Here is a 23,803-nt window from a genome sequence, read left to right on the forward strand (position 1 = left end):
TGCAGAAACTGGGCTCCCATTCCATATAGGAATTCCTAGGGCAGAACTGGAGGGGCCATCCCTCTCACCTCACAGTCAGGGGGACTGAGGCCTGGAGTGGGGAGGTCGTCCCAGGGCTGACTTCTCCCCTCATCATGAAGCCACCTCCCACCTTAGACAGTCAGGGCTCAAAGCCAAGTTTGCCCAACACCCATCCATGGCTGATGAGGACAGCAGAGAACCCGGAATTCCCCAAGACATGGGGAACAGGATGGGCAGCCTTTCAGACAGCTCTCGACCCTCGGGCAGGCCAAGAAACTCATCCTCCAAGGGCAGCAGTTTCCAAACTTCTGTATTTTTAGCAGCAGAAGCCATCCTTCAAACAAAACCTTATGCAAAACCTCAAGCTACAAAACAGATCGGGGGCAGCTCTCCCAAGCGAAGCCTGGGCCAGGCCCCAAGCTCCCCCTCCAGCACCCGGGACTCCTTCCACGGGGCCCTATGTGGAGCTCAGTCCAAAACCCCAGACTCGGAGGCCTTGTAGCCCTGAAGCTGAAGCAGCCAGATAGGGTGGGCTCTTACTTAAGACCCCTGGAGGGTGCGGCTGGTCTCCGAGACCTGGACGACTTCGTTCTCCACCAGGGCCTGGCTCCCATCCCCACTGAGCTGTCTCATGCGCAGGTTAATGGAGCCGTAGGTCTTCCTGGAGCCCCTGCCAGGGACGAAGTTCGGCCGGCGGTACAGCTCTCCCTTGCACAGGGAGACCATCAGCAGCACGGACAAGAGCATGCCGCCCACTGTGAGCAGCCCCAGGCCTGCAATGATGCACTTGTCCAGGTGTGAGCCCAGGCGCGCATAGTACATTTCTAGTCGTTCCATCTCCCGTGCTGACACTGTGTCCGGGTTGACACGGGCCTCTCGGGGGATGGTGTATGCAGTCACCACCAGGAGGATCCCGCTCACCAGGAAAACCAGAGCGGAAACGAAGCCGTAATCCACCGGGCGGCTCACAGGCTCCAGGCCTGGCCCCTCTTCTGAACGCAGGGACAGGTCGTCCCTCTGGGATCGAGGCCATGAGGGGACGCCCTCAGGGGGGCTGGGGGAGCTGCCCAGTCTGGCATCCCTAGGGTTCTGGAAATGAGTCTCGTGCTCCTCCGCAAAGAAGCAGGCATTCTCCACACCCTCCCTGCGTGGGGCTGCTGGACCCAGAGGAGCTGGTCTCCTTGGGGCCTGGGGACCATTGCTCAGTGTCTTCAGTTCCAGACCAGGGGGAGATGCCATTGGGAAGGCGGGCCCCAGCTCATCCCTTGGCCGCTGGGCAGCTAGAAGAGAAAACAGAAAGTCAGTGGAATTTAGCGAACCTCTACTGAGAGCCTGCTGGTGCCAGACATCACAGAAGGCCCCGAGAGATGTGAAGGTGAGTCAGGCCGAGTTTCCACCGGGGAGGAGGGGGAGCCCGCCAGCCAGAGGGGGAGGCAGGGGATAAGATAATGACAGAGCAGTGAGACCCAATCCGCGCTAGGATCCTGCTTCACCACTGGCGGGCATGTGGCTTTGGGCAATTCCCGTATCGTCTCTGGGCCTGTTTCCCTCTATATTAAATGACAGTAATACTACCACTCCGTATTTAACAGGGCTGATATAGGGATTGAGTTAATCCATATAAAGTGCTCAGAATAGTAAGGACTCAGTAAGTATCAGCAATGAGCTATTATGGTGGAGGGAATTTAAATACAGTAGATAGGTTCTAATCCCAGCGTCACCACTTGAGCTTTGGCAAGTGAGGTGACCTTTCCAGACTCAATTTTCTCATCTGTTAAATGTGAATAAGCCAAATGTCTCCCTCATAGGGATGATGTGAGGATTTCATAAAATAAGGCATTTAAGCCCCCTGCCAGTTCAATTAATGGACACTGTTGTGATGAAGTGAGAATGACTGGGGGCAGGGGAAGGGGTAGAGATGAAGGTGGTCCTAAGAACAAAAGGAGAAAGTTAGGGAAGCTTCTAGGAGTTGGTGGCATTTGAGCCAAACCTCGGAGGATGAGTGGGAAATCCCCCAGCACTGAGAGGGGACAAGGGCATTCTGGAGAGGGAGAAGGGGTGCCTTGAGGTCAGCTGGGACCAGCTCGCTAGGGACTCTGAAAACCAGGCCAAGGAGCCAGGGAGGCGAGGCATTGGGGATGGGAGGGCTAACATCGCCTAGGTTTTGGAAAGCTCTCTCTGGCTGCTGCATGGAGGACAGACAGGATGGGGAAGGAGGAGAGTGGAGGCCAGGGGTCCAGGAAGGAACCCATTGTGGTCAGGGGAGACATGGAAGCTGAGAGGGCAAAGAGAAAGGAGCATATCTGAGAGCCATGACTGAGGTCAAGGCCAAATGCCTTTATGTAAATAGAAGATGGGAGGACCACAGAAGGGGAGCTGGGAGAGGAGCAGGTAAGGGGGTAAAGAGGAGACACCCTACCCAAGTACCTGAATACACACCCACACAGACAGACAGCACATGTGCCAAAGGATACCAGCTTACAGCCCATGGGCCATATTTGGCTCATAGAAGTTTTGCTTTTTTTTGTTTCTGGTCTGTTCATCTGGTTTTTGGTGAAGCAGTTGCCAATATATAAAAAGCAAAAGATTTTACACTTTATTTTTTAATTTATTTTTTTAAATAGATCTTTATTGGAGTATAATTGCTTTACTATACTGTGTTAGTTTCTGTTGCACCACAAAGCGAATCAGCCATATGCCTACCCATGCCCCATATCCCCTCCGTCTTGAGCCTCCCTCCCATCCTCCCTATGCTACCTCTGTAGGTCATTGCAAAGCACCGACCTGATCTCCCTGTGCTATGCTGCTGCTTCCCACCAGCCAACTATTTTACATTTAGTGTATGTATGTCGATGCTACTCTCACTTCGCCCCAGCTTCGCCCTCCCACCCCATGTCCTCAAGTCCATTCTCTATGTCTACCTCTTTATTCCTGCCCCGCAACTAGGTTCATCAGTACCCCCCCTTTTTTTTTTTATAAATTTATTTATTTTTGGCTGCGTTGAGACTTCACTGCTGTGTGTGGGCTTTCTCTAGTTGCAGTGAGCAGGGGCTACTCTTTGTTGTGGTGCGCAGGCTGCTCATTGCAGTGGCGTCTCGTTGCAGAGCACGGGCTCTAGAGTACAGGCTCAGTAGTTGTGGCGCATGGGCTTAGTTGCTCCGCGGCATGTGGGATCTTCCTGGACCAGGGCTCGAACCCATGTCCCCTGCATTGGCAGGCGGATTCTTAACCACTGCACCACCAGGAAAGCCCACCACCCTTTTTCTTTTTTTAGATTCCATATATATGCGTTAGCATACAGTATTTCTGATTTACTTCACTCTGTATGACAGACTCTAGGTCCATGCACCTCACTACAAGTAACTCAATTTCATTTCTTTTTATGGCTGAGTAATATTCCATTGTATATATGAGCCACATCTTTATCCATTCATCTGTCAATGGACATTTAGGTTGGTCCCATATCCTGGCTATTGTAAATAGTGCTGCAGTGAACATTTTACACTTCAAACCTTGGATGCCTGGCTTCTCTTGCAAAAGGAAAGAATCTCACCACCCTAGCCCCCATTCCCTCACAGCCACACTCAGCTGGAGCTGATGATGGAGTCCTCCCTCAGGCAGATCTGGTGCTCCCCCGACACGCCCCAACTGGCACGTAGAACTCCTGATCCCACAGCAGAACTACCCCATTCCCCCTGCACACTGATGTACTGTGGGTACATACACCACAGACCCAAGTCCCCACACTGCACAGAGACCCCCAGGTGCAGAGTGGCTCATATGCCCTAGTGTGTCTACACACATGTACACAGGATTCTAGACCTTTCTCTGCATTCGTGTGCCTGAATTTATTCTCCAGTTCTCTGTGCTTCAGTGTGTGTGTGTGTGTGTGTGTGTGTGTGTGTGTGTGTGAGAGAGAGAGAGAGAGAGAGAGAGAGAGAGAGAGAGAGGGAGAGAGAGAGAGAGAGGATATAAGCAAATGAATGAAGTGAAAATGAATGGAATGAATGAAATTTAAAGAGCCTCAGGGCAGGAAGGCTCGATCTTTCTGATCTTCCTTCCAACATGGGCCTGCATCAGACACCTCCTCTTAGCACACACAGGGCCTTTCATGTGAGTACAAAGCCTGTTTCCACTTACAACCCATCTCTATGACCATGTCCCTTTTTCCTGAGTTCCAATTTAATAAATGTTTACTGAGCACCTACACTCCCTGCTGGGCCCTACTGCGGGCACTTCGCTCAGGAGTATTGTGTAGAACCCCCACGAGCCCCACGAGCAGTTATTACTATCTCCATTTTACAAAATGTGGCCAAGATCCCATGGCACGCATGTGGGGGCCAGGAGTTGAAAGCAGGTTCCCCAAGAATTGTTATCACTTAAAAGCCTGCAAACCCACACACTCTTGTACCAGTGGCATCATTCCGCCCTCCTTCCCTGGTCTTCCAGGCCTCATTTGTAGATTCTCTACTTTATCCCACTGTTTAACATCAACCACGAGCAGCTTGAGGGCAGGGATATGTCTGGGTCCGCAGCCCCCTGCACAGGGCTTGGAACACAGCCAGCCCTCAGGAATGGTTTGGCAACCTGCCCAGGCAGACAATCCTTCCCACACACAGGGTGGGGAGTGCCTACTCAGGGCCAGGCTCTGCCCAGACTGCTCCCACTTTCCAGTAAACCAAGAGGAGAGGTGTGTTCATTGGCTTTTTTTACTTTTGGCACCAAAAGCATTTTCCTGAGTGCCCAGCCAGTAACAGGGACTGGCAGTGACCACTCCTGCCCAGTTGGTGTCCAGATGTGGTCCCCCACCCATGTCTTAAGCATCCTCCACAGAACTCAGCCCCTGGAGTGGCCCAGGAACCCCCTTCCCAGACCAACACATTGATGCTTCCATATCCCAGAAAAAACCCAGGACACCCAAATTCTTGGAGCAGGGCTCTTTCACTTGGCAGGAACCCAAAACTTTTTCCTTAGGATGCCAGCAGAGTTAGGAAGAGGGTGGAGGAAAAGGAGGTTCCCTCTTACCTAGAGCTGCTATGTATCTGACACACAGGTTCAGAGATGCCCACCACTTACAAGGACATGCCCAGTAAATTATCCAAAACATAAGCAGAAACAGACAAGCTGACAATGATGCTGGTGTCCACTGCTCACACCCCACAACTGTACCAGTAACACTCCAGTTTCACATGCAGTCCAACAGGACCTGAAAAGCACACCCCAGTTCCACACTCATACCCCCAGGGGCCTTTTCCACATGCAACAGACATGGGAAGCCACGCAGTGTGAGCCACAGATCCATAGACCACATTGGTACCCACACCCCAGCAAGGGACAGAGCTGGTTACACACACACACACACACACACACACACACACACACACAGAGTTTACTACCCTCAGGACTGCTAAGACCCACCAAGATCCCCCCAGGCCCAGCACCCCACCCACTGGTGTGCACTAACACGCGGGGAGACAGACGCACAGCGGGAGTGGGTAAGCTTCACAAAACCCAATCGATAGACACACGCACGAGTTGTACACAAAGCCTCGGGCTCTCAGATATGTCCACGCTGTTATACCCAAAGTTCCGCGCAGAAAGCCCCAGCACCCCGACTGCCCGCCGCACCCGCGCGCCCGCCAGCCCGCAGCTCACACCCCCTGCTCCTGCCCTTGACCACAAACGCCACTGGGCCGGGCCAGGCCGGACCGGGAAGAGCGGCGCCGGTTGCCAGGCGGCCAGGCGACCCACGAAGGCCAGGATCTGCGAGGACAGGCGTGCGCCCGGGTCCCCTCGCCTCGTGTCCTTCGGCCGGGCCGCGAGGTCAGGCTAGCTCTCCTTGGCCGCCCCTCCCCGCCTCGGGCCCTCGGTCTCCCGCCGCCCCTCGCAGTCCCCTTTTCGCGTGCGTACCTGTGCCGGGCCTCCCTCACTGCCTCCCCACGCGGGAGGCGAGGGCGCCGGGCAACGGCGAGGGCGCGTCCTCCCAGTGCGCCTCCCCGCAGCCGGTGCCCGCCCGCCGGTGTCTGTGCTGCGGCGCAGCCCGGGAGAAAGCGGGCCTGGCCGCCGCCTCCTCCTCGCCCTCCCCGGCTCCCGCCCCCTTCCCGGCCGGGCCCGGCCCGGAGACGCTGCCGCGGCGCACTTACCTGCTCGCTCCGCGCGGGGCTGTACCGAGGCGGCCACGGCCTCTGAGGGCTCCGGGGAGGGAGGACGGGGAAGGGGCGGGAGCCGGGGATCGCCGAGCGCAGCGGATCGGGCTCCGCCCGCGGCCGGCGAGGGCGCCGGGAGAGTTAGCGCGGGGAGGCACTGGGAGGAGGGTAACGGACTAGGGTGAGAGTGGGGGGACACGGATCCATCCTCCTGCCCTCCCCACCCCTTGGGGCAGATCTGTTTCGCCAGCACCTGGGCTTAGGGAACTGGAGCCTTCATCTCGTGGTGCCTGGACGCAGCGGCGAGGCGCGGGGGTGAGTGCTGAAAGAGACCCCTCCCTCGGCCGCCGGCCTCGCCCCTCGGCTGGGGAGCCCCTACTGCGCCAAGCCCCCACTCTTCCTCCTCTCCTGACCCCCTCACACACACACAGCCCTCAGGTAGGACCCAGGGTCCTCTCCGAGGTCCTTAGGTCGGGATAGTCTTCTCTGGCGTTTGTGACTCCGTGGCTCAAGGGCGCCACCTGAAGGCTGAAAAGAAGCCTCTGAAGACCACCCCTCACCCCCAAACACACACACACACACACACACACACACACACACACACACACACACACACACACACACACACACACACACACACACACACACACACACACACACACACACACACACACACACACGAGCGCGCGCGCGCGCACTCCTCCTTTTCCCCTGCTCTTCTTTTTTTGTGGGACACTGAGGTACACAGCCCAAGACGGGTGTTATCTTGGAGGATTACCAATGGCCACACACACCTTCTTCCTCCAAGGCCCAGCTGTAGTGCCCCCTCCCCTGGGAAGCCTAGCTCGCTGCCCCACACACTCCCTCGCCCCAGGGGCCCCTACAGCTGTGCTCTTTGCCTGCGTTATTGTCCTTATTTCTGAGAGTTGTGACTTTCAGTGAGTGCCAGCATCCCTCATCAGACTGGCACCTCCTGGAGAACAGGGCCCCTGTCTGATCCCCCCAGAGCCCATTGGTGGGTTTGGGTGAGCAGGTGGTGAGTAGGGCAGATTCCACTATTTCTCTCCATTAAAGGGCTCAGATTAGGGTGAATCAGTGAGATGCCTAGAGCACAAAAGTTAAGGAGACTCTCCCTCTTTGGGGGCCCAAGTGAAGCCCAGAGAGGAGGTCCGTGTGAAGATCATGGGGTTTCCAGAAGTCTCCGTGGCCAGCTCACTCTCGTGGCCTCTGGTAAGTCCTCCCGCCTCTCTGAGCCTCAGTATTCGCCTCTGCCAATGGAATCATGAAAATGCAGACTCCAGGAGCTTTGGAAGTGTCAGCAGAGGTCAGCCATCTGGAAGGACAGATGTGAAAACCTGACATGTGAAAACCTGACATGTCCTGCTCCAAAGGCCTGTGCTGTCCTTGACAAGCAGGACAGTGGAGGCCACCCTGGAGGCCAGGCCTTTGAGGCAAGTGTGACAGAGACCTGGGCAGGACCTCCGGGGATGGGAGGGCTTCAGTCTCCTCCTGCCTTCCAGAAGCCTATTGTCAGGGACCTCAAAAGGAGCTGGCTGTGGCACCAGACTCCCGAGAGAATCCCAGCTCCACCATTCATGGGTGTGTGGCCTCGTCCCCTCTCAGAGCTCAGTTTCCTCATCTGTTTAATGGACTTAGCAAGGGTTATAGGGATTAGATGAGATACTCCCTGTAAAGCGTGCACAGTTCCCTCCCTCAGCCCTGCCTCAGAGCCTTTGCCTTTGCTGTTCCTTCTGCCTGGGACACTCTTCTTCCTGAGACCCCCAGAGCTCGCCCTCACTTCCTTCACGTCTTTGCTCAAATGTCACCTTCTCAGAGACACCTTCCTACATCATCCTTTTAAAACTAGCAGTGCCCCAGCACCCTTTACTCCTTAACTCTGAATTTTTCTCCATAGCATTTATCAACTCCTGACAGTTGCTTATTTCTTTCTTTATTGTCACGACCACTAAAATATGTGTCAAGAGGCAGAAGCTTTGCCTGTTTCCCTCCCTCCTGTATCCCCAGACACTAGAAAAGGAGCCAACACATAGGAGGCCCTTGATAAATATTTATTGAATAAAGAATGGAGAAAATGAGCAAATATTTATTGAGCTCCTATTATATACTGATTAATTAGGTAGACTTCATCCCTACCCTTTAGAAGTTTGTATTCCAGTGGGAGAAAAGGATAAGTAAATGTAACACTGCCACAGAGCAAAGGTACATAGTGCTGTTCAAGCTTTCAGCAAGGTGCTGACCTAGTCTGGGAGATGGGGATGGCTCCTGGCTCCACTGCAGAAGTGAGGACTGAGCCGAGATTGAAAGGATGAATAGGAGGCAACTAGGTAAAGACAGCAGGAAGAGAGGCCCAGCAGAGGGACTGGCATGGGCAAGGGCCCTGGGGTAGAAGAGAGTATGGTGAGTGTGAGGCTTGACGGACACCAGGGTGGTTGCCCTGAAGGGCTCAATAAGGAACGTTGGAGATGAGGCTGGACTGTCAGTGAGCCAGGTCACTGAGAATCCTTGTAAGCCAAGCAGTTGGTTCTTTATCCCCAGAGCAGTGGGGAGTCATTGACCAGTGAGTAAAGAGTTAACAAACTTTTCCTCTTCTGCATGAGAATTTGACCTTTGGTTAACTGTCTAGCTCTGTTTCCTTGGAAACAGATAAACATATATCACTCTGTTACTAGGCAACATTGCTATGATAAAAATGACCCCAAGGAGGAGCCTAGAATGATCCATGTGGTAATGGATTAGAATTGGAGATATCAGTATGAACTCATGTTTAACATAATATTGATGTAGATGAGTACGTATTTATGATACATGTGATAGATAACTATAAATGTATATATACACAAGTCAGTATACACTATATTTCCTTTCTCTGTCAGCTGAGAGAACCTAGCTGCATGACACTGCATAGCAACAAGCGCACCTGGTTCTCATATCTTGGTTTCTAATACCACTCTCCAATAAAAGGAACCAGGGAGAAACGGCTGATTCTAGGACTGGAGCAGGAAATGTACAAGACAAGCCTGGAGCATCTGATAGTGCCAGAAAGTAAGGAAGGAACAAACCACACGCACACACACACACACGCACACGCACACACACACAATGATGGGGGTATGTCAAAGGACATAGGGGCTGACTAAAAGAGCTCCTAATAGCCAAAGTTAGAAAAATTTGATCAAAAAAAAAATATTGGATTGTAACCTAAAATATGATAAATGAAAAAATGGGGGGAAAAGAGAAATCTCTGATGCTGAATTCCAAATATTCCATCCTCAAGGAAGCAACGTAACACCCCAATTCTTTTTTTTTTTTAGACTCCTGTGTAGAGATTTTTTATACAATTTTTAAATGTTACATTCCATTTACAGTTATTACAAAATATTGGCTATATTCCCCCGGGTTGTACAATACATTCTTGTAGCCTATCTTACACACAATAGTTTGTACCTCCCACCCCTCCACCTCTGTATCGTCCCTCCCCTCTCCCCACTGGTAACCACTAGTTTATTCTCTATTATTTGTGCATAACTCCCCAATTCTTAAGTGTGGGCGGAGCATAGTGCCTTTCAGAGAGTACAGTATGGAAGTGGGGGTGGAGATAATTTTATAGTGGAGAAACTGACAAACCTGATTACCTCAGCCAGGGGATCAAAGTCAACATCAACAGTCCAATTATGTTAATAGTATGTATCCTTGATATGGTGTGATGGGACTGGCACTTTACCTCTGGGATCTCTTTCACAAAACCCATAACCCCAGTCTAACCAGGAGATAAACATCACACAAATCCCAGCTGAGGAACATTTTACAAAATACCTGACCTCAGAACTGTTGAAACAAGGAAAGTCTGAGAAACTGTCACAGCCAAGAGGAGCCTTAAAGATGCATGACGGCTAAATGTACTGTGGTGTCCTGGATGAGATCCTGGAATAGGAAAAAAGGACATTAGGTAAATACTAAGGAAATCTGAACAAAGTGTGGACTTTAGCTAATAATAATGGATCAATATTGGTTCATTAATTATAACAAATTTATCATACTAATATAAGGTGTTAATAATAGAAGAAATTGGGTATGGGAACTCTTTGTGCTATCTTCCCAATTTTTCTGTAAATCTAAAACTGTTCTAAAAACTAAAGGGTTTTTTTTTTTTCTTAAAGACCCCTGATTGGTAAATTGCATCTGGGATGAGAGGAACTATAAATACCTGGTGGGAAATCATATTTTGGGCTTCATGAGCATGGTGACTCCTGTAACTGGGCAGGTACAAAGGTATCGGCTCCCAGGGGACATGAAGCTTTTAAGCCACGATGACTCCTGCACCCACTAGATGGGGATTCATTTCCTCGAACCTGTGCTGTACTGCTCTGGTACACATGCAGCAAGGACTCCCCCGCTGAGAGGGAGAGTTGAGTGCTGGTGCTGACATTGAGTGCCATTCTAGCAAGCTGAGGTTCCTGTCTTCCATCCATCAGAGTATGTCAATGCCAAGTATGGCTTGTGGTCATCTGTTGAGTCTGAGTGTGTAGTTGAACCTAAGAAGACTCCTTGTGGACATTGCAGTGGGTGGTAAGCAGGAGAATGACGTGATCAGATTTGCATTTTGCAAACCTTCTCCCTCTGGCTGCTCCCAGGTGCAAGGGGACAAGAGAGAAAGCAGAGACCATCAGGAGGTTATTGTGGTCATGTTGGCATGTGATAAGTCCTCAATCAATTCACTGCAGTTATGTGTCTATGAGACGTGTGGGTCTGTGAGAGAATGTTCTTGTAGAATATTAGAATATCACTTAATCCAGAATTTTCCAAAGGGTATGGTACATGACATGATTTCTTGGTGTTATATAGATAAATGTGTTTGGTTATCTATGGCTGCACCCCAAAATTTATCAGCTTAAAAGAAAATTATTTATTTGCTCAGTTTTGCAGTTTGGGCTGGATTTGGTGGGGACAGCTCAATTCTTCTCTACATGGTGTCAGCTAGGGTGATACAAACAGCTGGGAACTGGCTGTGGGTTCTCCTATTATCTACCACACTCTCCAGGTGGCTAGCGTGGGCTTCCTTATACAGTGGTGGTCTCAAGGTAGTCAGAGTTTTTATGGCACTCAACTTTCCCAGAGTACAAAAGCAGAAGCTGTTGGAGCTTCCTAAAGCTGAGGGAACAGTCACAATGTCACTTCTGCTGCATTCTATCGCTTTAGTGAATGTCACAGGCCAGCCCAGAGTCAAGGGGAGGGGTCTACATAAGTGTATGAATACTGAGAGGCATGGATCACTGGAGGCAGTAACAGTCTCCCACCATCTATCCTGTATCTGTATACACACACCCCCATATGTATATGTATTCATTTTAATGGCTAGGTATTTATTTTATTCTAATGTGTTTTAGAAAAATAGATAACTAGCTCAGGAAACTAAAGATATCATGGATAATATTGCTTAGAATGAGGACAGAAAAATATATGCGTCTATATGAAGTTGGAGCAACATATTCTGCTGGTTTCCCCCACTATACACTCTCCTTTTCTTCCACTGGGATAGACTTGTTGACCGATAGCTAGCACAGTGCAATCAGAATAAGGATTCCATTTCCCAGCCTCCCTTGCAGTTATGTATGAACAGGTAGGCAATGAGCCATTATTCATCATCAGAGGAGAAGGTGTGGGCAAAATGTATTAAGTGTTCTTAAAGGAAGGGGATATGACCTCCTTCTCCCCTTTTGTCATTCCTGCAGCCAGGATGCAGACCTGATGGCTGGAGCTGGAGCAGTAGTCTTGGACCATGAGCTGGAAGCACGTTAGGATGGGGGAGCAAAAAAATTGAAGGAATCTAGATCCCAGATGACCATGGAAACACCAGCCTGGGATAGTTTCCCACACTTTTTTTTTTTTTTTTTTGCGGTACGCGGGCCTCTCACTGCTGCGGCCTCTCCCGTTGCGGAGCACAGGCTCTGGACGCACAGGCTCAGCGGCCATGGCTCACGGGCCCAGCCCCTCCGCGGCATGTGGGATCCCCCCGGACCGGGGCACGAACCCATGTCCCCTGCATCGGCAGGTGGACCCCCAACCACCGCGCCACCAGGGAAGCCCTTCCCACACTTTTATTTGTTAGAGAAATAAACTCTTGTATAAGCTATTATTACCTGGAATTTTCTGTCACTCAGAAGAGTTTTCCTATCTAATATGATCGGTTTAAAGACAAATACAAGTAAGTCAAAGTAGAGGTGGTAGGCAAAACCGAGAAGGAGGTATGTGAGTAGCTGAAGTTTGAAAAATACAGATCCAATCTGACCTCCTGTGTTCCAGGTGAGAAAACTCTGAATACAGCCTTCAGTGTGTCCAAAAGGGTCATATGAAAGAATAACCCAGGCAAACTTAAAGTTTCACTAGGGGAAGAAAGGGGGAGAAAGGAAAAGTATTACTGGAGGAGGGAATAACTCTTAACAGGCTCAAGGATGAGGTAATAGTAATGAATTACTTGTGTGTTTATTTTAATTGACAAACACTTATGTAGCCCTCTCCAAATGCCAGGCAATATTCTAAGTGCTGTACAAACATTAACTCACTTAATTATCGTAACCACCTGTCATGCAGGTGCTATGATTATCTCCATTTTAAGATGAGGAAGTGGAGGCAAGAGTGGTTAATAACTTGCCCAAGGTCACACAGCCGGTTTACGACATTTCTGGGATTCAAATCCAGACCCCAACTAAGTGCTGATAGCCACTATGCTGAGTTCCATCATAATTTTCAAAGCATGTGCAAACTTCCTGAGCTGTTAATGTTATTCTCCCCACTCCCCCCCACTTTTTTTTTTTTTGGCCGAGCCACAAGGCTTGCAGGATCTTAGTTCCCCAACCAGGGATTGAACCCAGGCCACCGCAGTGAAAGCGCCGAGTCTTAACCACTGGACCGCCAGGGAATTCCTAATCCCCTTTCCTACATTTAGGAAAATTGAATGCCAAAGAGAGGAAATCGCTCTGTAGCCACACTGAGGGGTAGTAGAAGTACAACCAGAACCAAGGGCCTGGACTTCCAGATGGATTGGGGAACCTCAGATAGACCAGGGCTGATTGGCCGCATGCCTACTCTCCCTACCCCATTCAGTTTTATCTCCCACTCATTCACCTGGCGAGGGAATTGGGACTCACATCAACTGGGCAGCTTGCCTCAGAGTCACACCCAAGGCTAGTTGCGGCCAAGAAACACTTTTCCCACAGTTCCACTCTGCTTCCAGAGTCTCCACCACCTCGTCAGGGTCAGAGGCTGTGCTTCCCTGACATAAGGACATAGGGTTGTGTACTGGGTACCTGGGCATGGGACAGGTGTGTATAGGATTCACGTACACAGGGTGCCTGTGTACAGAGCAGAAGGGCTAGAATACCCGTATACAGGACACTCATGCACAGAAGAGGTGCACGGGACTCATGTGTACAGGGCACACAGGGATAGGATGTGTCATAGGTTGAGTTCCCCCAGAAGCAAACCCGAGACAAGAATTTGAGGGCAAGTGGTTTATCTGGGAGGTGGTTCCAGGAAGCACTGCAGAGGAGTGGGGAAGTTCGACACGGAACGGAAGGGAAGGCTTCCGATGTACCAGTGGGCAAGCCCATGGCTGCTGCAGGCAACTGGGACTCAGTCCTGCTGGACTGAGTATTGTCCCACCAGAGAGCTGAGGGAAGGGAGGTATTTATCTACCAACTCCTTTTTGCCAGCACGTCCAGCCTGTCCTCTGCACAGGTCAAGCACGTTCCTTAAGCAGAGAGTCAGATGTACTTTGCAGTAGGAAGCCCTGGGTACATATGGAGAAGGGGAATGTCAGGGAGATGTGGGTGGAGCTCTGGAAGCATTTGCTACAGGACACAGAGGTGCAGGGCATGTTCAGGACCCATGAGTACACAGATAAAGAGCACAGGCAGAAGACAAATGATCAGATTACCAGCCTTGCTGTCTGGGGTGAAGCGAGGGCCTGCTGGGAGGGGGGAAATAGCACAGAAGAAGAGGCAGTGTTGGGACCCCCAAGTCAACTGGTCCTCCATCCGTGTGCTCCAGCTGGCTGCTGTGATGGCACGAGCTTGCGTGGTAAGAAAGGTGGGCTTAAGGGCTCTCACAATGTGGAAGCTTCTCTCTGCTAAACTTCCACCTTATTTGTATTTTACAAAGTGGGGATGAGGGCGAAGATGCCCAGGATAAAAGAGGGACCGCCCTCAAGGCTGGGTAGGGCCCTAGATTAGGAGTCAGACACGGAGGCAGAGCTCAGTGAGATCACTGAGCCCACCTGCTACATCCAAGAGATGGAAGTAACTCTGCCCATGTGTCTCAGGGCAGGTCACCTACTACTCTTACACCTTGGGTTCCCTGTCTGTCCAGTGAGCATCACGGAAGTCCTCTCCCTGCTATGGACTTCACAGCGCTGTTGTGAGGAGCAGATCAGGTCTCAAACAAGAAGACACTTGGAAGAGAATAAAATATATAGGTGGGGGGATTATGGAAGGGCCTGAGTGGGGGCAGTCAAGGAACCTGGCTTCTCCCTCTAGCTCTGCTGCTATAGTTTTAGGATATTGGTTTGACTCCTGTAATAAAGAGGCCCAAAATGATAGTGCCTTTAATAAAACAGAATTCATTTCTCTTTCGTGTAAAAGCACACACAGCAGTTAAGGCTGATACGGTGGCTTCACAAGTCGCAGGGGACCTCAGTTCTTTCTATCTTGTTGCTCTGCCATCCTCCACCTGGTGGCCCAAGATGGCTGCTCCACCTCCAGCCCTTATGAGTATATTCCAGTCAGCAGAAGGAGAAGCAGGGGGAGGGGCAGGAATCCTCCTCCCCCCTTTTAAAGGCACAGCCCAGAAATTGCACACATCACATCCATTCATATCCCACTGACCAGGATTTAATCATCTGACCACACTTCCCTGCCGGGGAGTCTAGGGATAGTCTTTTGCCATGTGTGAATGGGAGAAGGGATATTGAGGAACAACCTGCAATTTTTGCCACAGCTGCTGACTTGTTTGGGCAACTCACATCACCATCTGAGCCATGGTTTCTTCATTTGCACATTTATTCATTCATCCATTCATTCATATATTCATGCATTCATATATATATTCCGGGTTTGTGATATAAAGTATGATTTTTGAACCACTTGATGGCTAATGAATTCTCCTACTAGCTGGACCATAAGCCCTGTGAGGTCAGGTGTGAGGTCTTTTTACTCAGCGCCATACCTCTGGCATCCAGGGCAGAGTCTCGTCTGGCACATGGAGGCCAGCTGCCCATGGATGAGGCATGGATGGCCATTCTGGCTTTGATAATTGGTGAGGACATTTTTCCTCGCTGAGGAGTTTAAGTTCTTTCCTTTCCTAGGCCTCCTGGTTCCACCTCCCCTTCTCCCCATGTGCCAAGGCTTTCCAAGCCTATGAAATAAAACGTTCTCTGAGCCAGGATCGTGAGAGTAGGATTAAAAATAAATGAAAGTGTGTCAAAACAAGTTAACCACAAGAAATGTCTTCCCAGGATAATTCAATGTTGGCACTGGAGGCCAAGGACAGAGCATCAGACTCTAATAGCCAAGCACTCCTATCAACACCACTCCTCTGTTGGGCAGAGAACCTGCTGGGCTGCCCAGGATGGCAGCAGATGGCCTAGCCTGAGCCCCCGCTTGACCCTCCACCCCTGCAAGACAACAGGCAAGACCCTCCCACACAGGTCAGGGAGAACAGGTTCTAATTCCAACCCTGTTGCTTACCTGCTGGGGTGATCCTAGGAAAATCTATGCCTCTTTGAGCCTCAGTTTCCTCACCTGTAAAAAAGGGTTAATAATAGGCTCTTCATCAGCTATAACATGCAGATAACAATGGTGCCTACCTCGTAGGCAGACGTTCCCAAATGTTCTCAGTTCATGGCATCCTTATCATCTCTGTAATTTTTTCACAGTGCACCAGGCCCGAAGGAATGTCTAACAGTTGTTTGTTAAATTAGGTTCAAACAACTTAATGTAGTTTGTACAGTATTCAACAGATATTATTGTATTTCCCTCAAATTTTGAAAATATTTTGCAGTGCCCCTGTGAGTTTTCTGAAGTGCCTCTGGGTGCCTTGGCGCTCAGTTTGGGAACTGCAGTCACAAGGTTTTGAGGATGAGATGAGGTTGTGTTGTCAAGGGCTTATCACGATGCCTGGTCTGGAGTCAGAGAGCAGTAAATGTTAATTGTCCTAAATCATCCTCCAGTCTCTCTAGTCCTTTCTGTGTCTCCTGCCGCTGCCACCCAGCAACTCTTCCTGACTCCAGCTCCTGCCATCTCATGGTTTCTGCTTGCCGCCTTCCGTCTGGACCCCTCGGGGTCTGTGGCCCTGCTTCTGAACTAACTTCCTTCTAGTATAGAATCGCCAGCCCCCCTTCTTCATTCCTCCCTAACTCCACACGTGGCACAATCTCTTCATAGGTGGAGTATACATTCTGGCCTCTTAATTTGGGGCTTGGCTGTGTGACTCACTTTGCTTACATGGCAAAAGTGACAGCTTGGGGCTTCCCTGGTGGCGCAGTGGTTGAGAGTCCGCCTGCTGATGCAGGGGACACGGGTTCGTGCCCCGGTCCTGGAAGATCCCACATGCCGCCGAGGGGCTGGGCCGGTGAGCCATGGCCCCTGAGCCTGCGCATCCGGAGCCTGTGCTCCGCAATGGGAGAGGCCACAGCAGTGAGAGGCCCGCGTACCGCAAAAAAAAGAGGCCTCACATGGTTCCACTTGCTCTCTATCCTCTGCCATTGCCAAGAGAAGAACTTGCCCCAGTAGCCCAGTGATTCTAGGAGGAGGACAAGAGACCCATGGCGAAGGCACAAATCTGCAGACCTGAAGACCGATGCAGACCACCTTAGCCAAACCACAAACTCAAGAGCAAAAATAAACAGTTGTTGTTTGAAGGTATGGAGTTTTGGAGAGTTTCATTACACAGTAGTCTTGGGACAATCCAACCCCTCTGACTGTGGCAAATTCAAATTCTCTGAGAGAAGGTCTGATTGGATCATTTGCTCACCACCCAGAACATAGCTGCTTTCACACCATCACCCACGAGCCGAGGGTCTCCCTCCTGTCCAGTCTGCAGGTGGCTGCCTTGGGCTGGGACACCCATTTCTGATCCAAGCAGTTGTCCCATAATTACATGGTCAAGTGACACAAAGCCTGGTGACCTGCCTGGAAGCAATCATTTCTGCCCCTGTGTTCAGAAGGGGTGTGAGTGTGGTAAGCAGGAGATTCTTGGATCCTCTTTGGTTCTAAAGAGTAACAGCTAACTAGGAGAAATTGCACATAAAATTTTCTCTGCATGTGGCAGTCAGGATGCAACTTAAGCTGTAAAATCCAGGATATAAGAAATGTGATTTTTCTTACAACTCATTTCTGTAACTATTTTGAGCCTCATTATGCTTAAGATGGAAAGGATGAGGCTCAAGCTCACTTAGAAAATTTGGTACAACCGGCTTAGAACCCAGTTGTCCTGGCTTCCTATACAGTGTCCTGGCCCCCTTCCCTGTGCAGTCAGTCTCACACTTGCAAGGATGCTGCAGGTGCCATCTCTGAGCCAGTGGAGCCCCTTCTCCAGCCTCCCTGATCGTCTGGGCCGTGCTTCCCCACTCCACTGGCTGAGTGCCCACTGCCTGGAAGAATTCTAAGCAACACTTTCCTCCTACTGAGTCGTAATCTGCCTCCCTATGTCCTGTATCACCTGCCCTAACTCTGTCTTCTGGCACTACACTTAAATGTACACTCTTTTTTCTTTGATTTATAAACATTTACTATAAATTTTACTTCTATAAGTTCTATTTAGTTATTTTTCATATCTGCCTTTTTAAATAGTGTCTTTTTTCTTATGTTTTTGAATTCTTTTGTATGACTTTAATTCTTTTCAAAGTACTTTTTTTTTTTTAATCTCATCTGAAGTTCTTAGGGGAAGTGGGTCTAATCCTGCTATTGCTGGTGTCTGCTGACTCTCACTTATAGTGGATGGTTTCCTTGTATAGTTTGTAATTTGGGGCTAAGCGTTCACCTTCAGTGGACCTTTATCTGTGGACAGCTTGTGTAGCCCAGTTGAGGGCAAGTACCTCCAAAACAGGTTACGTTTGCTTTGCTGGTCACCTCAGCTCCTTACCTGGGATCACTATGTTAATTCTTAGTTTGGGGTTCCTAGTTCAAGTGGATAGAATACATTTTTTTAAAGCCCGCATGAGACTAGATCCTATCTTTTGGCGTCATAATATTAACTTGATTATAGTTTGTTTCCACCCACTAGGATGTCAGCTCCAGCCTTTGTCTCTCTGATTTTGGGCTCTACTCCTCTATCTGCCTACAGCAGAATTTTAAACACCGTAGGCACTCAAAAGTATTTGTTGAAAGAGAGAATTAAAGGATGCCCACTTCACAGTGTGTTGTGAAGAATAAATGGGGTGTCAGTTAGAACTGTGTTTGCCCAATTAAAAATTGGGTTTCTTGTCTCATATAACAGGCAGATGATGTTGGGGGTTCTGTGACTGAGTGATTTCAATGACTCTGCAATTTTCTTGGCCTTTGTCTTAGGGTTGCAAGATGGTTACTGTAGCTCCAGGCATCACATCCACATTCAAGGCAGAAGGAAGTAGAAGAAAGTAAGAGTAAAGGGGAAGCACCCCCGACATTTTTCCTTATCGTGTAGGTAACATTTTCCTAGAAGTCTAACAGCAAATTTCTGCTTTGGTCTCATTTGCTAGAAATGGGGCGCATGGGCATCCAGAAGAAAGGGGACTTGGAAAGTGAGCATTTCCCTTATCTATAGACTCCATAGGTAGGTGAGGGAGGGAGGGAGAGGACTGGGGACAAAGCTGTGCCATCTGCCCCCGATGAGCTTTTATCTCTGTGTGTGTGTGTGTATAACAAAGCATTGAGAGCAGAACAAGCCCTCAGAAAGCGGACACCTATTTCCATAATAATTATTAATTTTATCATTTAAAGCTTTATAGTCTCTGTGATCCTGTTGGCATCAGATTGGGATTCTGGAGCCCACAGGCTCTGAGGCACCCATACCCCAGTGATCTCCCTCCCCCCGCCCCTTGTTCTATTCAGAGTACTGAAGCCCTTTAAAAAAAAAACACACACTACATTTTCCAATGTCAGCTACTTCCTGCTCTCATTAACTCCATCCTCAGTGACTTAGCCAGACTCTGCTCCTGGCCTGAAGCAGAGAGCAGACTGTCCAAATCAAAGGTCCCTCAGGCCCGTCACCAGGTCAGCATCAAGGTCTCTCCCAAGGACGCTGAGATGAAAACAGCAGAAGAGCCAACCTCAAGTCTTGGGCAGACCCTGGAGTGGCTGAGAAAGGAGCTGGTAAGTCTTTACATTTCTTTTTACCTGGTGCTTTCACACCATATATTCCAAGGCTCCCTGGTTCCCCACTCCCAGGTGCCCCCTAGGCTGGGGAAGAGCTTCAGGCTGGGGTATAGGCCCTGCAGGCACCCCTCTGGGACCAGCCACACAGTGCACAATCACCACCTCAGGTGCTGGGATAAGTAGGTCGTGGCCTACATAGGAGGCTCTGGGTACAGTACTTGCCTGACTGGTTTTAGAATTACACTGAGTCCTGGTATGTGCCCAGCTCTGCAGCTGTGTGACCTCTAGCAAGTGGCTTTACCTCTTTGAACTTCAGTCTCCTTATTGTAAAATGGGGATAACCATAGTACCAGCACCACAAGGGTTATTGTAAGAATTTGGTGAGGAGATGGTGTAATTCACTTAGCGCCTGCGTTGGCTGTTACAATCCTGACCCAGCTGCATATGGAGTACATCAGCTGTCTTAGCCTGGGTCTTCTAGAAAGCAGAGGCTTGCAAGGGTTGGGGTATTAACCGTTTATTTGGAGGTACAAGCCCAGAGTGGTGAGAGTGAGGGAAATAGGGAGTGGAGGCAAAGGCCGATGCTATTTGAGGAGATGCCTTGCGTTACCAAGCTGGCTGCCACTTAGAAAGGAGCCCTAAGGAGGCCCAGAGGCCCTCTCAGCAGCCGGTTTACCTGGCTGCAGGATTCTCTGCAGGGGTTGAAGGAGGATCTGCACCCTGGGGGAGAGAAGAAGAGGAAGTTTATCTGCCCAGCTCACTCCTGTCTCCCATTTCCTGTCTGTAAGGCTCCACCCCATGGGGCACTAACTCACCTGAACTTATGAGCTGTGTCACTTGGCCCCTCAGTGGCCGCTCAGGAAGCCAGGCCTTATGTCTCTCCTTGTGATGTTTTCTCCAAGTCCAAAAACAGAAGGGAGCCCCAAAGTATGTGGGGACACCAGCCCAGAGAGAGAAGGAGGTGGTCTGGGGAACCACAGAAGGCACCCAAAGTTTGTATTCCAATAACGCCAGCTTCTTCTGGGGAGGGACAGAGAGGATTGTCCAAAAATGACCTGTCTGGGTTGCCAGGCAACGGAAGAGCTGGGAACCAACCCTGTCCTCACCTCGGTGGGAGGGGCTGACCCAGTAGGGCTTCTCATGGGCCCGGGGGACTCCAGCAGCAGGAACTGCAGCCACTTACAGTCCTCAGGGATCTAGAGGCTGGGTGGCAGTCCCACCCCGTGCTCCCCCTAAACACTAGGCACTATGCTGGGACTGCTTAGTACCTGAACCCAAAGTGCCAGCTTCCACTTGATAAAGTACCTCTCTTCTCTCCTACCCATGAGGAGGGAGAACAGGTAGGGGTGGGGGGAAGCCTACCCAGGGCACAGCCTCCCGGGGCCAAATGTCCTCTGCCTCCACATATGACAAGAGATGAGCCCTGAGTCTCCACTTGCTGGTCCCTGACTTGCAAATTTCTCAGTCAAGTGTGTTTTTAACCTCCATCACAGGGAATTTACATGACATCACAAGGGCTCCCCTGTGGAGCCCAGCCAAGAAGCCCCCCTTGACCATCAGTGAAGTATGTCAGTCACTTTATGCAGCAGAAGGAACAAGTCAGTAACCCCAGCAGCTACCACTGATGAGCACTGATGAAAGTCTGGTGCTCTCCCTCCTTTCCTGGGATTATATAAGCCCCCAAAGTCCTGGTGGGATCTAAAACAGGGAGAGAGCCTTGAAAGGCAAGTAATTTGCTTTCTAGTTTGCAAATGAAGAAACTGAGGCTTCGGTGGACATGGCTTCTATGAGGCTGTGGGCTTGTCTCCAATGAGACAATGATAGGAGCAGGCTTTCTGGGGGAACATCCAGCACTCTGGCCGCCCCCTCACAGACTCCTTCTTTCTCCTAGGCTGAGATGCAGGTCCAAGACCAGAGACTTCTGCTCACGCTGAAGCATCTTCACAGTGTCCTGCAGGAGCTGCGTGCGGAGAGTGCCCACTGGGAGGATGCCAGATCCAGTGGCGGAGCCTCCCCCATCAGACCTCGGGCGGGCTCTGAAGGCAGGGGCCACCAGCCCTTTTCCTCCAGGGGCCTGGCCCAGCTCCTCCAAGGGGCAGACAGCAGACGAAGCTCCCTCCCTTAACAGGCCAGAGATGACCCTGACTTTAAACCCTCCCCCCACTAGTCTAAACTTTGATTGTGATGAGAGAGAGCACTGGAATGGGAGTCAGGAAGGCCGGTCTCTGGGTTCACCCCTGCCCTCATTCACTGTGTGTCCCTGGACCTGTCACCCAGCTTCTCTGTGTCACTCTTTCCTCTCCTGTCACTTCTCAGGGTTTTTGCACAAATGAAGTATCAGATGTGAACACATTTGGAAAACGCAAACATGTGACATGGCTTCTGGCAAGCACCACGGTGGTAATCCTATTCTTAGGAATTTCCCACAAGGTGATTGTTAAAACAAAGAAAGAGCTCAGTGTGCCCGGATGTTTATCTAGTGTTGCCATGGCAAAAATACAGAACCCTGTGCAGTGACTTGATGGTTGTTTTCTGTCTTCCCGGCAGGCCTTCTTATTCCCCTTTATCTGAAAGAAACAGGCACTACAACCAGCCTGGCCATAAGGATGGGCATGTAACCAGGCCTGGCCAATTACAATTCATGGTCATCCTAACAACATGATTGGCCCAATGAGTGGGCATGTGGCTCAAACAGAGCCAATCACAGCCCTTCTCTGGGATTGCCCTCTTGATTCTTGTTCTACTGCGGTCGCAAACCTGGGGCTGCCAGTGGCCATGATTCCTGTCAGGTGAGGGAGACCTGCTGGCAGTAGGAAAGAAAGAGGCTAATCTTCAAAGAGAAGCAGAGAGAGGACCACACAAGAGATGGGCAGAGAGGAAGGGTGCTGGCTCTTTTTAGTCCCTGGTTTCAGACCCTAATTCTGTGAGTTACTCCTGCTGTCTTTCCAGAGCAGAAGCCAGTAGATTCTACCACCACCACCCACAAAGGCACACACCAGTTTGTTTTTGCTTAAGCTGATTTGAATAAAGTTTCCCTTATTTGCAAGCAAAATAGTCCGGATGGTCAAAGAAGCAAAGAAGAGAAATCATGAAAAAAAATGGCATTTCTGACAACCGAGTTTGGCAGGCAGGCAACAAGGTGTATGTTGTGGCAGAACCCTCAATTCTTTGGGGTGCAGGAGTCATAACTTTGAAAAATTATATCTTCCTATAAGAAAGATATAAATGGAACAGGTAAAAATAAAGTCCTGGTGTTAACATGGTCCGATTATCGTCAGGCCTTTTTATTTTTGAAAATCTTCTTGCATGTTGCTAGGATATTGCTTTTAATGGCCTTGAAAAAGTAAATCCATTGCATACAGAGGCAAGGGGTGGGAGGGCTGCACTATATGTACTATGGTTATGGTCAGACTAATCTGGGGTTTCTATATAATATTTGATAATACAAAAAAATAGTTCTCCATCAATGGCTGAATGGAGAAACAAAATGTGATATATACATGAAATGGAATATCATTCAGCCTTGAAAAGGAAGTTAATCCCGGCACATGCCACAAGATGGGTGGACTTTGAACACATTGTGCTAAGTGGAGTAAGCCAGTCACAAAAGGACAAATATGATTCCACTCATACGAGATACTTAGAGGAGCCAAATTCATGGAGACAGAAAGTAGTTCTGGTTGTCAGGAGTTTGGGGGCAGGGGGTTGGGGGGTCATTTAAGGGGTGCAGAGTTTCAGTGTTGCAAGATGGCAAAAGTTCTGTGGATGGATGGTGGTGATGGTAGTATAGCAACGTGAATGTACTTGATGCACTATATACTTTAAAATGGTTAAAATGGTAATATTTATCATATGTTATATTTTACCACAATTAAAAATAAATACTTTAAAATTTTAAATTACCTGCTCTGTGATGCTAGGGCTGGAGTCCCACAAACCCTATTTCTGCATTACTAGCTGCTCCAGGTTAGACTTTGCCAATAAGCAGGGTGGGGCTAGAGGGACACCACAGGGCTGGAGGAGCGAGAAAAGACTTGCTTCTTCATCTTTGTTCTTTGTAGCTTCCTGTGGCCTTCCTACTCTCATGAACATGACCCAGCAATGCTCCTTCACCTCAAAGCAGCAATTCCTCCCTGTGGCACCAGCCAGAACTCCCTTCTCAAGGCTGTAGGCGCCAGCCCTGGGGGGCCCTTCCCCCAACCTCAGAGACACCAGCTCCAGATGGCCAGCATCCCCTCCCCTGAAGTCTCAGTTCCTGTCCTCCCTGGC

The 23,803-nt window shown here is 49.9% G+C and overlaps 2 protein-coding genes and 1 long non-coding RNA gene across 7 annotated transcripts in view; 2 read left to right on the plus strand and 1 right to left on the minus strand.

Annotated features, from left to right (window-relative positions):
- Positions 1–320: 320 nt before the first annotated feature.
- Positions 321–23,803, minus strand: part of TMEM74B (transmembrane protein 74B) — a 28,871-nt gene continuing 5,388 nt past the window's right edge. The window contains exons 2-4 of one of the 5 annotated variants that reach the window (XM_060032828.1): positions 15,929–15,982; positions 10,007–10,109; positions 321–1,301 (exon numbers count right to left, since the gene is read on the minus strand). In XM_060032828.1, the coding sequence (XP_059888811.1) occupies positions 562–1,260 (699 nt within the window). In that variant the 5' untranslated portion in view covers positions 1,261–1,301; positions 10,007–10,109; positions 15,929–15,982 and the 3' untranslated portion in view covers positions 321–561. Of the gene's footprint in view, positions 1,302–5,931; positions 6,055–6,164; positions 6,427–10,006; positions 10,110–15,928; positions 15,983–23,803 lie in introns of those variants that run through there. The other 4 variants (XM_060032827.1, XM_060032830.1, XM_060032829.1 and 1 more) reach the window with 4 other exon arrangements.
- LOC132438593 (uncharacterized) lies at positions 6,320–12,159 on the plus strand. Its single transcript, XR_009522206.1, has 3 exons — positions 6,320–6,482; positions 7,242–7,397; positions 11,918–12,159. It is a non-coding gene; the product is annotated as an uncharacterized lncRNA (long non-coding RNA).
- Positions 19,407–21,734, plus strand: C15H20orf202 (chromosome 15 C20orf202 homolog). Its single transcript, XM_060032831.1, has 2 exons — positions 19,407–19,531; positions 21,426–21,734. The coding sequence occupies exons 1-2, from the start codon at positions 19,466–19,468 to the stop codon at positions 21,657–21,659; spliced, it is 300 nt and encodes a 99-aa protein (XP_059888814.1). The 5' UTR covers positions 19,407–19,465; the 3' UTR covers positions 21,660–21,734.

The sequence above is a fragment of the Delphinus delphis genome, chromosome 15, assembly GCF_949987515.2.
Source record: "Delphinus delphis chromosome 15, mDelDel1.2, whole genome shotgun sequence".
In the NCBI taxonomy this organism is placed as follows: Eukaryota; Metazoa; Chordata; class Mammalia; order Artiodactyla; family Delphinidae; genus Delphinus; species Delphinus delphis.

What these genes read in the sequence shown, in the direction of transcription:
- C15H20orf202 (XM_060032831.1), top strand. Translation starts at nt 19,466, where the DNA reads ATGAAAACAGCAGAAGAGCCAACCTCAAGTCTTGGGCAGACCCTGGAG. An exon ending in AGTGGCTGAGAAAGGAGCTG is followed by an intron (nt 19,532 to 21,425) that starts GTAAGTCTTTAC and finishes TCTTTCTCCTAG; the next exon opens with GCTGAGATGCAGGTCCAAGA.